At 29.0% G+C, this 16095-nt stretch overlaps 2 protein-coding genes across 2 annotated transcripts in view; both read left to right on the top strand.

The window, feature by feature from the left end:
• Nucleotides 1-16095, top strand: part of LOC126833891 (uncharacterized) — a 49702-nt gene that overhangs the window by 13947 nt on the left and 19660 nt on the right. The window lies entirely within an intron of this gene.
• On the top strand, nucleotides 1316-6086 carry LOC126833883 (uncharacterized). The gene is made up of 12 exons (XM_050565458.1): nucleotides 1316-1425; nucleotides 2172-2299; nucleotides 3353-3419; nucleotides 3512-3562; nucleotides 3646-3672; nucleotides 3979-4029; nucleotides 4428-4457; nucleotides 4534-4557; nucleotides 4668-4721; nucleotides 5133-5162; nucleotides 5447-5536; nucleotides 5714-6086. The coding sequence occupies exons 2-12, from the start codon at nucleotides 2297-2299 to the stop codon at nucleotides 5944-5946; spliced, it is 660 nt and encodes a 219-aa protein (XP_050421415.1). The 5' UTR covers nucleotides 1316-1425; nucleotides 2172-2296; the 3' UTR covers nucleotides 5947-6086.

Here is a 16095-nt window from a genome sequence, read left to right as displayed (position 1 = left end):
AAAACTGTATTAACTAGAGGATAAGATATCCAATAATGTACAGAAGCTAAATTATATTTATTTTTATAATTGGGAGCTGTGATATTAAGGTTTTGTATTTTCCCGATTTGTTTTGGTATTTTGAGTATTTTACTGTGGTACATGATTCTACAATTTAAGAAGATATATAGTTTAGACATTTAAGTTCACAAATAACGTAACAAAATACATTTAAAACCAACTTGTTTACGAAAAAAACGGGGAGGTCACACCGTTCTCATTTTGCCTTCACCCCACCATGATCCATCCCCACTATGCCCCAACCATGCTTTACTGACTTTTTAAAAATAGGGTTTCAAATTTGAATAATTACTTAACGACCAATATTTAATATTGGGAGTCCCCTTAATGTGGTGCTGAACGAAACTTAAATAACAACGAATATCAAGTTATTACAATAATGTGTAAATTTATTATGTAGACTCCTTAACTAATGAGCGGAAGTATCCTGTTATGTTAAGTAATGTTAGTGTCGTTATTTACAAATTGTTATAACGTGTAGTTATGTTATTATTATTTTAATAGAAAATATACATACAATATAAATTTGAGATTTAATATTGAGTTCCTGAATTTTTTAAGTTAAACGCTATAAAAAATAATAATTAATGATACAGAATCGTATGTATATTAATAAACATAATATGAAAAATAAATAAAATGTTTGTTCATAAGAAATTAATTTTAATTATTATGGTGTCTGCTGTAGCGGCTTAAATAATTTTGTATTATTAACAAGTACATAATTATATTTTTACATATTTGTTACTTTCATGATATTTTGTAGAACAAGAAATTCGTTTTTCTAAGTGCTAATAATTTTTGAAAAACATTTAAAAAAAATGTTTTCTAACATCACACAAATGTACAATGCTTTAGCTGTAATATGAGTTACATTTCATTAAAATTATAGTATTTTCCCCATTAGATAGAAGCCATTAACAATAAAAATATGGAGATAGCAGTTTATTCTTGTAGAGATATCAGAGTTTATTAGCTTAAATGAGCTATTGCTCATTTTCACAATGTATGTGAAATTGCATTAAAAGGTAGTTTAATATAAAAGTGTAGTTGGATGAAAAATAAATGTTCCATAAAACCCAAAAACAAACGAAGCGGCAAAAAAAAATGGTGCGTAGAAAACAAAAACAATCGGAACAAAGGCATCTGTTGAAGCGGTCGGTGGTGGTGGCCATAGGTGAGATGAGGAGGTGGAGTGGTAGTCGAATAAAACTCAAACTTACCGTTTGTGATTACTTAGACTGTTGTTGTACACAAATATATTCATTATTCACATTCGTGATAATATAATAAAGGTGTAGGATTAGTCCAACACGTACAACAATGTATCATACCTAGTTAACTATCCGGATTGTTCAGTTCACAGTAAGTCGTTCAAAGTTCGTAGGTACTCGTGATTTAATTTTTTTTAAAAATATGCGTATTCGGTTTAACTATTAAATGTGGAATAATGTTATAAAACTGTTCAGTAACTAGTTTTCGAATAAATATTTATAATCTTTTTTTTACATATTAAATGTATTAGTTATCATGTTATTTAATTTTTAAAGGGAATCTCAATAGAAATATTGTCATTGACTTTATTTATTATATTATTAAACATGTAATAGGTAAATAATAAATGTTTGCATTAGTCTTATGAAATTAGGTAAAATCTCAATAAATGAATAACAAAACGTTTTTTTTTTAAATATTTATAATTTCTTTAAAATGCTAAAACAATAGAGTTTGAAACTTATTGGCTATATATGAGCAGCTAAAATTTATGTATCAAAAATAATTAATGTAGCATGTAAAAAACAACCTCAAATATTTTTGTAAGCCACGTATGCCTTTTAACTAAGCAAGTAAACTAAAATGAAAAAAAGGTTGTTTAATAAACTGTAACAACATATTTAGCACATTAAACTAAAAAAAAATAACAGAATTGTTTACAACACCTGTGGCGATTTAAACAAGTGAAACATTTAAAATTTTATGATGCAAACATAAATTTTACGAAAGACTGCAAACACAATAAAGAAAAAGAAACTAATTATAAAATTCACTTGAAAACTATTTTAATATGTAATCATGTACTTGTATTTTTGTATGTTAAAAATTTTATTTAGAAATTATAGTTTCGGTTGATACCCAGTTTTATCGAAAAGTCGCAAAAATATCATTTTAAAACAGTTTAAAATTGGTCTTTGCTTTGTAAGTTCAATCATATAAGGAACACTATACAACTGCAAATATGGTAATTACACTCAATATACTGTACCTATTCAAATTATCTTTAGTATTATGTAGAGTATTTTATTATGTACAGCACTTTCAGATATACAATACAAAACAAACAAATAAAAAGGTTTCCATCTCATAATATACGAAAAAAAAAGTTGATGATATTTTTTAGGGTTTTACTGTACTTAAATAGTACTAAATTTTAAAATACATTACGTATCATTAATTTCAATAAGATAACACACAAAAGTTTGGGAATAACCTATTTATAAGTCAATAAGTTTTTTCGTGCTGAATTCTATGCTTAAAAAAACGGCATTTTTTGTGTTTTTTAGGATGTATTTTTTTTTTTTTAAGCTGGTATTTTGAAATATTCTTTAAGAGATCTTCGTGAAATTTGACTATAGATTTTTGAGAAAAATGTATACGTTATAGATCTACCTTCGGCCTAATTTTCAGATCTAAATCTCTAAAACTTTGTTTGAAAAATTGAAATAAAGAAAAAAATTCTATCCTTTCTAAGGGAAAAGATTTATGATATTTTTTTGTTTTGTTAATGTTTATCGATAGTACTTTGTTTGAAGAACAATTCATTTAAATTTGGAATTTTTTCGACTATTTTTAAAAAAGCTATAAAGCGTCGTAATTTTAAATTGTGTTTTTCTCGGTTTTGATGGGGAAGGGGTGACTTTTTTAAAATTTTGGCCTATTAAAGTACCTTTGAAGTATGATTTCTAAACTATAGCGTTGCTACACTAAGAAATCGGTTCAGCGGGTTACAAGATATCGTGGGCCCAGACCAAAAAAAAAAAAAAAATAAAAACACATCAAAAACAATACCTTCTCAACTCTGCACCGAAGCTAAAAATATTTAGGTGTAGACACAATAAATCAAAAAACTTTACACAGATATAAAACCAAACTGGTATTTAGATATAGTTGTCTCACTTGTAATTCTGTTTTCTATCATCTTTTCCCATACCTTTGTACTAAGGTCATTCATTTTATTACTCTATAGTTTCTAGATTCTTGAATAAAATCATTTTATGCTTTTAAATGTTTGCAGATGAAAACGGAATGTTATTATTTTTTTTTAACACTTACTCTTGTCAGTATTTTGGAATTTTCTGCAGGTAATTATTTCTTTTTTCCACGTGCCTCCTGGTACCTTTCATTGGATAAATAATAATCATATAAAAAAAAACCAAAACAATATTTTTTACAGTTGACTGTTCTGATATCCCTGATGACTATACGAGGGAGGTTAGACATAATAGTCAGTAACAATTTTCTACATACAACATTTAATTTTACTGATAACATACATCCTTCTATAAATGTGTTAATGATTTATTACAGACTATGTCTTACAACAATGTCAAGAAGGTATGATATGTATAATATAGAAAACTATTTTGTTATGTTCCCTCGAATATTAAATAAATCATAAATCAAAAATGAAATTGTCTATAAACTATTCATATAAAGAGTGTAAAAGATGCTTGTTTATGAATACCTGAAAGTTTATAATACTAAAAGAAATAATTTTCATATTTTACATTAAGAAAAAAAAGGTTGGATGGACGAGTCACTTCCTTGTAGAATATGCAGTGACTATTTAACCTTATAGTGTTTTAAGCATTATAATTTATATCATTTACTATAGCTCAAACAATTATTTGTTGATTATAGAAAATTTGCCTTATGTGATTGAAGTAGTTGTTCGTGCAGATCAAACGATAGGTAATCACAGTTATTTTAAAATATAGTTAAAATAACTAAATATAGTTATACTAACTATACATAAAGTTAAATATAAGTGATTTAAAAATGACAAATACAATTTTATATTTACAAAAAATTTTCTGTGTAATAAATCATAAATTATACTCAACATTTGAAATAGAATCTTTATGATAAACAACACAGATGTTATCTCATTCAACTTAACCTCACCGTTACATTTTGTTCTACTCGGTACATTTACTTGAATTCGGTTATTTTAGTATGACATAGTGTACATTCAATTCAATATACCTAATAAAGCAACATGTGTTTTCCACATCCATCTTCTAATGTATAATAGGATAGAAATTAAAATCCTATTTTATTTAATAATCCATATTTTACTTTACTTACAGAAGATATATCTTATACATTTGCTGTACCAGGTAACATTATTTTCTACATTTTGTAGACGTATTTTCAAATTACTTAAGTATATAATACTATCTTTTTTTATTTCAGAAAAAGCAAACCGTCTATCAGATCGTAATCGCCTTTATATATTTTATATTTCTATTAATTTTAATACTTAGAGTCATATACATATATACCATAAATAATCATTTATTTGTATACATTTTTTTTAAAAATTAAAGAGTCCTTGAATCGAGAGGGAAGACTTCGAAGCCAGCTGAGGTCGTTTCTCAGGAGTAAATATACAATATTGTTGATTATCTAGTTATAAATAAAAATGATAAATGTTGTATAAGTTCAAAGCAGTAATGAAGAATTTATTTTTTGCTTCAAGTTTGGAATCATTATATTTTGACTGTCTCAAATACAATTATGAATGTGTTAAAGCTTTCGTGGATTGTTATATCATTTTTTTATCGCCCTGAAGATGGACTCTGCAATGAGTCCGAAACGTCGGCCCGTAACTATTGACGTGGATATATCCGAAAATCACCCAAATAAAATACATTTTATATCTATAGTTTAAAAGTGGCTTCTAAATTTAGTTTTTAGTTGTTTATTTAAATCTTCGTTATCTTAATTTAAAGTGACTGTTATAGATAAAATATAAACACCGGGTTTTATAAACAATATTATTTTTCTTACAGCTATTCCTGACCTCCCTATAACTCAACAAGGTAACTATTGTAATTATTCTGTATTTGTATAATAGGGCAAAGTGTAATAGTCCCTTTTTTTATACTTTCTTATATTTTTGATAAAATTCACAAAAAAATTGCCTTTACATGGGATATGAGGAAAATGTTCCTTCCCATATAGAAAGAAGAATTTTGATAACTAATACAAGTGTTAACACGGTACAATGTTAATGAGTTTTAATACTTATAGTTGAAAAATTGAAAAAAAACAGTTCTTAAAAATGTATAATTTCTTGTTTGTAAACAATACGATTATTTATTAGTTCCAGATGCGAGGTTATTGCCAGATCTTGGAATTAAAAGAAGAGAGACAGTTAGAAATGTTATGGAGGCTGTAATATCAAAACTTTCACGTAAATATTTATATTACATAAAGTGTAATTTATAAAAACTTTTATTTTGACATTATTTATAATGTTGCGTTTTTTTTTTAAATAAAGTTTTAACTTTTTAAGAAATATTATATGTAATGTAATTTATAAAAACATTTTTTACAAATTTAATATTGCAATTTTTTTTTTATTTTTTAGTTGGAACTATGGATAACAATCTGTGTCGTTCATTAGGATTACTCAGAAGTGTACTAGATCCAGAATCATTTATAAATTCTTTTAATATCAATCTCGGCGTATGTGTCGTAACTTCAACTATAGGCGACACTGTAAAAAGCAGCAAATACAAGTATGTTCGTGGCAAGATTCTTCAAGTTCAGATCAATGATACCAATAAATCACAACTACTTTCTTATAAGCGGGCGTGGTGATTTAGACCAGTAATATGTACGATTTATATATTGTTAATGATCATATACAAAATGATATCGTACATTTTAATTCTTTTTAGTATCATAATATAATACTTGAAATAATGTTTTAATACTGCACTTACATACAATTTATAAAAAATATATAATGCACTTCATAATAAATAGTTTTGCTTACAGCTTAAACACGTGATTTTTTAAAATTATTTTAGCTGACTACCTATCATCTTTTCCAATATGCTGTTTCTTTGACATTATTTATTTAGTTATATAGTGTAGTAGTTTATATAGAGTTCAGTACAAACATCTCTTTTTATTAATATTTGTTTTTAAACAATCTTTAAATCAAATAGGTAAAAATATTCAGTAGACACATACATTGGAACTATGTATGTATTTTTATAGCCGATATACATAAATTTAGTTTTTATAATTATACAAGTACTCCCACTATGGATGAAAACACCACCCATCCATCGAATTTACCAAAGCCGCATAATACGTCTGACTAAAAAACTTTTAATCGCGGATATGTTATCTCCATTGACTTATCTTTTATCTCTTATCTCTTTTATCTCTCTTCTCTTATCTATTTTATTTCTAAGTGTAAGTTTAACGTGAAAATGGCGACATGAAATTTATTGTATACAGCTCAATTACATATCCATGTTAAAATGTGGTAAACAAGTATAGCATATTGATCGGTGTAAATAAATTGTCTAGAAACAAATATTTTAACAACGCAATTTAGGGAATAGCTTGGTGCTAATAATCTAACTATGTAAGCCTGAATTTCAAATTGCATTTAAAAATAAACTATATCTGAGCGCAGGGCAGTGCGCCGGCCAAGTTCCAGCAATAACTGTGTATCTTTACACGAACCAATTCACCCAGTTTTTCTAACCCACATCACTCTGTTTTTTCTTAAGATAAGCTTTTGAAATTTGAATCATGAATTAAAATCATGTAGCTTAAGACACTGTAAAAATATGAGTTTTTAATGTTCAGCCCATTCAAAATGGGAGGATTTCAAAATTTGTATTTTTGTTACTGACTGACTGACTCAATAACTCACTCACTCATCATCAAAATTATAAGACCTTTCATGTATAGGTGGAAATGTGAAATTTGGCACAAAGGTGGGTCTTATAGTGTCAATAAAGGAAAAAACCTGGAAATTGCAGTATTCCCAAAATGAATGCGCTGGGTGGGGATTAATGACCTTCACCGCGCTACTGCCGGTACAGGGTGCTGTTGATTCCCATGTCTCTAGTCAGCTATCATTTGTTCGTAGTTTGTGTCTTTTTTAATTCGTGTCCACATGCATGGCAGTGGGGCAGTGTTCTTTGTTCTTATAACGTTTGTCACGTGGTTTATTATAAAGTATAATTGTACACCTAAACGTTTAAGTTTCGTTAATACTGAACTAGATTTATAGTGGCTACTCATATAAATTCTAGCTTGACTACAATAAATTCTATTTAATTCTTATAAATTAAATAAATTTAATAACTACTTATAATAATAATTATTATTTTTATATTATAAAGCTGTCCCAACCCGGCGTTGCCCGAGATTTATTTTGCCTGGACTGAGTAAAATAATTACAAATAAGTCAGTTCTTGAGGCTGTATATTGTGAAGCTTTAGCATACCCCATCCCGGCTTTTTTGGATCTACATATGTACGTTACATTGTATTAATTATGTCTCCATAATACTCAGGGGTCCCAGTCCCAGACCCAGATCTAGTCCCAATTGTGAAAAGCGTCCCCAGAATCGTGGTACATAGAACTGTCATTTCTGAAGCTCGTAATGCCCTTTTCTTTCGTGTTTGAGATGTAGATCGACTAATCGATTGACGTTTGGGGGGCATAACATAAAATGAATCATCATTCTGCTCTTTTATTTGTATTGCTTAACACTTGGCCAGTTTCTGAATTAAGCATGAAACATCATTATCAAATGTACTCACTTAGGAGTTATGTGTGTGATGGAAAGAAGAGAACTCAGAAAAAAAGAACAAGCTATAGATCCCCTCTCGATAAAGTCAACCAACCAAAGTGGTGGTATCTACATTGCGGACAAGTCTGTTATATGCCTCATTCAGAAAGGTCATGTTTCATTCACAAACTGGCCAAGTGTTAAGCAATACAAATTAAAGAGCAGTGTTGCTCATGAAAGTAGGAGTGAAGTGTGGTTATGAACTAAAGAAAGAGCAGACTTGGTCACGATGTAGATATCACTACTTTGATAGGCTGACATTTTTGGAAGGGGGGTCTGGAAATTGGCCTTTTTTCACTGTTAGGTTTTTGTTGGGGATAACAATACTACAGGAAATAGCACATTTTGAACCAAAAAAGGAAACAACACGTTTTGGAAAAATAATTGGAAATAACACGTTATGAATTATTAAAAATTGTCTTTGTATACTTCTAACATAGGAGTTAATACGTTTTGACACCAATTGGAAATAGTAAATTTTGAAAAAATTAAGGTCAAATTAATTAGGTCAATGTTGGCTTTATTTTGTTTTAATTATAGAGCACAATATTATGTTTGCTTGTAATATTGTCCTTGGAACATTATATACTGTATACCCACAGTTTTTTTGCTTTAAAATTTGTAAATTTAAAAAAATATGTTTACCCGTTTTCACAACTGTTCGATCAATACACAAACATATTTAAAAATCATGAAAAACAAGTTTTTTTTCTTCTTAAAACCGCATGTTTTAACAAAAATACTGTACGACGTTAAAGTTACAATAATTCGAATAGTTATTTATTTTAAAGTGTGAATATTACAGCAGCCGTGTAGTTACTGAATTATTAAAGAAATATAGTATATAGGAATTAGTACATTTACAGTTTAAGTTACAATGATTTGAATAGTTATTTATTTTAAAGTGTAAATATTACAGTAGCCGTATAGTTGCTGAATTATTAAAGAAATATAGTATATATTTGGTTATTTACTATAAGTGACAATTACATATAAGAGGATGTCCAGTCATTGCAATAAATTTAATTGAAAATTTTCCTCGACAGTTTCCTTCTACTAAAAATATATGGAAAAATTTAAGTTGTCACAATTGTTTCTTCTCATAACAATCGTAATAATAATAATAATAAGATCATATTTCGTTTACTTGATATATATATATATATATATATATATATATATATTTATTTATTTAGGTATTAATAGCTTAACATACATTTTTTTTTATTGACATTAATCACATTTACTCCTACTGCTACTTATATATTTGCGTGTGTGTGTGTGTTGTACTGCAGGTCAGTCGTCGAACGGTCCGTCATTATCTGTAGAGTACAATAGACACCAGCAATTAGTTATTTAATTTTTTTTTTCTGCTAACTGACTATTGCACTTACCCATAATATTATAAAAATACGACATCGTGGACGTTGGACCCGTTCTTCTTTCCCTTGTAGATCATTGTTAGATTAGAATCTATCGGCTTCTGTATTTCTTCGTCGGTCATTCTGAATCTGGTTGGCAAGTATACGCGTATGGGTTGTGGATTATCGCCCAAGCGTAATTCTACGGCGGGCGTACGTGCATCGTGCTTTGTAACGACCGTTTCGAACCGTATCACTCTGTATGGGACGAAGGGTTGAATCTCCGTAATGTGCCCCCTCCTCGATTTCAACACGAACTCGCTGCGGTCGTTTAGGAAATCTTTGGTGATTTGACTCATCTGTAAATGACAATATTGTTTGACTTAATACATCTAAGCTCTGGCTGTGCGCCCGGACTTACCTTGACCGTACGTGTGTGTATGTGCACAAATGATTGTTCACCGACTGTCTTGCAGTGATAACTGGTAACTGTTAAATGTTGGGTGGTGCACCCTTCCTTATATGCTGATGTTCGCCCGTCCCCACCATGTGTGTGTGTGTGTGTGTGTGTGTGATACCAGTAGTGATAACAGGATTGTGATACCAGTAGTGAAAACAGGATTGTGATAACAGAATCGTGATATGGCCGTATCGAATCCTGTTATCACGATCCTGTTATTACGACCCTGTGATAACAGGGCGTGATAACAGGTGCCGATACGGCCATAACATACTACTCTCCTCCCTAAAAGAGCATTAGTCTAGCATATTATTACTATAAGCACTTTTAAATTATGTAACCAAATAATATCATCCCTCAAATGATGGCTTTATGATGAATTTATCGTAACGATATTTTCCAACTGCTAATCGGAGCAATAAACATCTATTTACTTTTGTTAAGTTCTTAAAAGGAAATAACTTGATAAAAAGCCAAAATATAGTGTATTTTATTTTGTACGGAAACGTCAGAGTAATAAAATATCTACGGTAAACATAAAACCACTAGGTACAAAGTAGTGTATATTATAAACTGGATTGAACTCCGAATTTAGGTAGTTTCTTTTACCGTCTACTTTTATAACATATTTTATAAACCGCAACTATTTTGTCAGATAGGATAAGTTAATTAAAATTCAGATCTGTAAACTGATTTGAATTAATATTAAATGTGATAAATTCGGACGTCCCCATCAATGATGTAAATATATTTGATTTTAACTGTAAGAAAGAAGATTGCTTGGGTGACCTTAAACGATTAAGATAAATTTGATTTGGTCTGCTTTAACCCATTAGTCAATTTATAAGAATTGTAAATCATTTGATTTCGATTTTTGTAAAGAAGGATGATATAGTAATACATTTGTTAAGGTGTTATTAAAAAACTAGTTCCGCAAAAACAAAACACCATTTTTTAAATTTTAGCCTGATATTTTTCTACAAGACTTTAAAGATGTAGCGCTATTACTATGATAGTTAAAAATCGCTATAATACTACTCAGCTCCGCATAGTAAATACAATTCAACTAAATACAGATGTTACCATTTAAGTTTAAAAAGTTGAATTATAAACCAAAAGACACTGTTATAATAATTTATAAATTCCATCTATTAAGTATACTATTTGCATATGTATAATTAATTTAATGATTACATGAAAATCATGTAAATTTAGGTCAATATATTTAAACAAAATTGATACAAAATCTGGGACAATCGATTTCTTTATTTGTTTTTTTAGCAGTAATTTAAATGTAAGAAAATCGATTTTTCTTTTGAAAATAACAAGAAATTAATATACAGGATGAGGCAGCAAAACGGCGATTTTCTAATGTATTTAAATGGGAAAACCCGTTTCACTATCCCACCCTTTACATTTTAAGGATCTATGAAAAGGTTTTTTTAGTTGAATTTTATTTTGTACATTGTCAATCTAGTAAAATAGAAGTATAATATACTCGTAGCTTTGAAATAATATAATCTAGGAAGTATAAATAGTTTGTGTGAGATTGCTCTAATGGAAGTTTATAATACATAAATATTAATTTTATTGAGAATAAGCGATTATAATTTAAACTATGGAGTACAAACGATTAAAACATGAATCGTCGACCATTACAACAAAATATAACAAGACATTGTATTTGTGTTATATGGTCCACTACGTTTTTGCAAAAAAAAAAAAAAACCAGTACAGTGGGGTCGGGGCATAGTGGGGACAGAGCTTAGTTGGGTCGGGGCATAGTGGTAACGGGGAGGTCACAGGTTTACAGGAATTTTTGAATCTGAAAGTGATAAAATCACTTTCGAAAAAAACGCTTCGATGCAAATCGGTAGTTAGTATTTTCAAGTCAGTACAGTCCAAACCAAGCACAGTATAAACCAGCAAAGTTAGAAAGTTTAAATGAAGGTTTTGTATTTACAAATGAGCATCAAAGCGTTTATTTGAAAGCGATTTTATCCGAGAGGACTAGTACAGTAGAGTATTGGCATAATGTAATCAAAGCAATGAGGAAACGATGAGGTCACAGGACTACAAGAATTATTATAAATAAAAGTGATAAATTTGAATAAAACAGCTTTCAAATAAACGCTTTGATGCTCATTTGTAAATACAAAACCTTCATTTAAACTTTCTAACTTTGCTGGTTTATACTGTGCTTGGTTTGGACTGTACTGGCTTGAAAATACTAACTACCGATTTGCATCAAAGCGTTTTTTCGAAAGTGATTTTATCGCTTTCAGATTCAAAAATTCCTGTAAACCTGTGACCTCCCCGCCACCACTATGCCCCGACCCAACTAAGCTCCGTCCCCACTATGCCCCGACCCCACTGTACTGGTTTTTTTAAATTATTTAGAGTCAAAATTATATAAATTATGTTCTTCAGTTAGGTCATTAAAAATTATAAGTATACGATTCTTAGAGGTGTTGTCATATTATTATGTTGAAAAATAACCGCGCAATTTAAAACCATATAAATTGTGGAAAAATATTGTACTAAATTTTGGAAAAAGTATTGATAAAAAAAAGATTTTAGGATGTACTTATTTTAATAAGTTATAATTATAATTAATTTGTGATTAAGGAAAACGCAATACATTCAATGTATGTCTCTCTTTTACGTTTAACGTCCGTTATTTCCATAGATCGGGCCTAGACGGTTTAGTTTGGCATTTTAGGGCTTATAGTTGAATGCCCACCTAATGCTATCAAACAAGTTGGTCCCAGATAACGATTACTCTACAAGTAATGTGCAAGATTTTTAGTAAAATAATTTACCTATGATGAAGCCAAGGGTGAATGTAGAATTGAAAAAAGGGGCTGGAAAAAAAAATCTCTTCAAATATAATACAAAGCAATAGCCATACAGTTTGTACAACATCCCCCCTGGTATTTCCTCTATACGCAAGGCCCTTGTCTCTTATCATTCATATTATTATTTAATTTTGTATATTTAATTTGTATATCTAATTTGTATATTGAATTTTAGTTAAAATATCTGTGTTGAACAAAAACCATCGCTATGTTTTCATAAAATAAAGTATTTTTCTCAATAGTTGTTGTATTGTAAGCAAATAACAAAAATCTGTTGGCATTATACAGCTTGAGTTTTAGCATAATATGAGCAACCATATTTACATCAACAAAATATATAGAGCTATTATTGTTTTTTTAGAACACAAGTGTATTTTCAAGCTTAAATTATGTTATAAACACAATAATGAAAAACTGTATTAACTAGAGGATATCCAATAATGTTAACGTCCGTTATTTCCATAGATCGGGGCCTAGACGGTTTAGTTTGGTATTTTTGGGCTTATAGTTGAATGCCCACCTAATGCTATCAAACAAGTTGGCCCCAGAGAGAGGTGCAGGCAGCAGGTGGCCATTTCCCCCCCTAGACAGTTGCCAGCCCGTAAACAAACCGCCAGTGGTCAAAATTTGAACCGGCGACTGTGTGTTGATACACTGCAGCCTTATCTCACTCCACCACGCAACTGCAGACAATACATTTATAGTTATTATTATTTACCCCCCAAGTACCAAATAGATGAAATTTGTGATTTATAGAGTTGCTATTCAAGCATTAAAAAAAAATACACTGTATACAGCCAAAAAAAAAAAGCCTACATCATTGTAAAACCAATAGCATAGTATAGTACGATATGTTTATGGGGTTAATGATTGCGAATTTAATATTAGTTTTCAAAAAAAAAATAATAACCACTACTCTAAAAGTTGTGTGCAAGATTTTTAGTAAAACAATTTAACTATGTTGAAACCAAGGGTGAACGTAGAATTAAAAATTAGGGACTACAAAATAATAAACCTCTACAAATATGATATACAAGCAATAGCCTTAGAGTTTATTTATTTAAAACAATACATATTCTAATATATTTTTTTTCTTTAAATTATAGCCTATATAAATACACTTTTAATGCACACGATTTAAGTACGTAAGGAAAAAGCATTAACACCAATAGGCCCCTCCCAAAGCATTTTCCCTTGTGTCTAATAATTTATATAATTGTTCATTTTGAAGTAAGTGAGGGGCTTATGTTACAATATCTCCTCTTGTATCTGCCCTGAACGCACGGCCCTTGTCGCTTATCGTTCATATAATAATTTAGTTTGCATATTGAATTGTAGTTAAAATGTCTGTTTTGTACCAAACCAAACGATATATTTTCATAAAGTACAGTATTTTTCTGAACTCTTGTTGCAATGTAAACAAAGTACACACATCTGTTGGCATTATACAGCTTAAGTTTTAGCATAATACGAGCAGCCATATTTAAATCAACTACTTTTATAGATGTATTATTTTTTTTTTTTTTTTGAACACAATTATTCTTTTAAACTTTAATTATGGGATTTTATTTAATAAAGAAATATGAATCTATAAACACAATAAAATGTATAAACTAGAGTAAAAGATAACCAATAATGTACGAAACAAAAATTATAATTGGGAGCTGTGATATTTTAGCTTTGTATTTTCCCGATTTGTTTTGGTATTTTGAGTATTTTTCTAAGATACATGGTTCTACAAAATTAGAAAATAAATAGTTCAGACATTCAAGTACACAAATAACGTAACAAAATACATTTAAAACCAACTTTGAATTTTGACTTTAAAAAAATAACAAAAAAAATCATAACGATTACTCTTCAAGTTATGTGTAAGAGTTTTAGTAAAATAATTTACCTATGATGAAGCCAAGGGTAAATATAGAATTGAAAAAAAGGGGCTAGAAAAAAAAATCTCTTCAAATATAATACAAAGCAATAGCCATAGAGTTTGTACAACATCCCCCTAGTATTTGCTCTAAACGCAAGGCCCTTGTCTCTTATCATTCATATTATTATTTAATTTGTATATAGAATTTTAGTTAAAATATCTGTGTTGAACAAAAGCCATCGGTATGTTTTCATAGTGTACAGTATTTTTCTCAATAGTTGGTGTAATGTAAACAAATAACAAAAATCTGTTGGCATTATACAGCTTGAGTCTTAGCATAATGTGAGTAACCATATTTACATAAACAAAATGTATAGAGCTATTATTGTTTTTTTTGAACACAAGTGTACAAAAACTAAATTATATTTATTTTTATAATTGGGAGCTGTGATATTAAGGTTTTGTATTTTCCCGATTTGTTTGGTATTTTGAGTATTTTACTGTGATACATGATTCTACAATTTAAGAAGATATATAGTTTAGACATTCAAGTACACAAATAACGTAACAAAATACATTTAAAACCAACTTGTTTACGAAAAAAACTAGACGATCACTGATGATTAAATTGTGTATCTACTGTAATCTTCGTTTACTGGATAAAAGCCGAACCGTCTACTTATAATAAGATACTTTATCGTTTTGATAAAATCACTTTCGAATCAAATTTGTTATGCTGATTTGAAAATACTGCACCTTACTGAAATTCTTTCTTAATATGCTGGTTTATACTATGGTTTGGACTTTACTGGCTTGAAAATACTAACTACTGATTTGCATCGATGAGGTGTGATTTTATCACTTTCAATATAATAATTCCTCTAGACCTGTGACCTCCCCGATCTCGTTTTGTCTTCACCCCTCTATGCTCCGTCCTCAATATGGCCCGTCCCCACTGTACTGAGTTTTTATAAAATATAGGGTTTCAAATTTTATTGGGAGTCCCCTTAATGTGGTGCTGAACGAAACTTATATAACAATGAGTATCAAGTTATTACAATAATATGTATTTTTATTATGTAGACTCCTTAACTAATGAGCGGAAGTATCCTGTTATGTCTAGATTTTAATTTTCTCTATTTTATTAACCATTAAACTTTTTCAGCTAAAAGAGTGATTTTTAGAAAATAAATATAATTTTAAAAAAAAACCATCGACTACCGTATGATATCTATTTATTTTTTTATTAAGGATATGAATACATAGCTAATAAGCATTTTGAATTATTTTTCAACGTTGATAATTATTAGAGTTCGAATATCGAACATTTTATTTTGTTTGCAACATATTTTTAAAATTTTTTGCATTTATTTAATACAATTAATGTATTAAAAATTATAAAGCATATTTATTCAAAATGTTGCTATTGACCAATTTTATAACATTTAATAGATAGGTAAACTGGATAAGCATATTGAATCTTTACTCTGATTTAATTAGGTTAATACTCAAATTCAAATCGAAGAAAAACATAAATATTTTCATAAAATATATTTAACCGTTATTTATTGTTGATAAAAATAAGATAAAAAACTATT

The sequence above is a fragment of the Adelges cooleyi genome, unplaced genomic scaffold (assembly GCF_023614345.1).
Source record: "Adelges cooleyi isolate 19-005CV unplaced genomic scaffold, UGA_ACOO_1.1 ACOO_flye_CR_arks_rails_tigmint_CR_PRNA_1, whole genome shotgun sequence".
Lineage (NCBI taxonomy): Eukaryota > Metazoa > Arthropoda > Insecta > Hemiptera > Adelgidae > Adelges > Adelges cooleyi.
The sequence above is the reverse complement of the archived record's forward strand: the minus strand, read 5'-3'. Positions and strand labels throughout refer to the sequence as shown.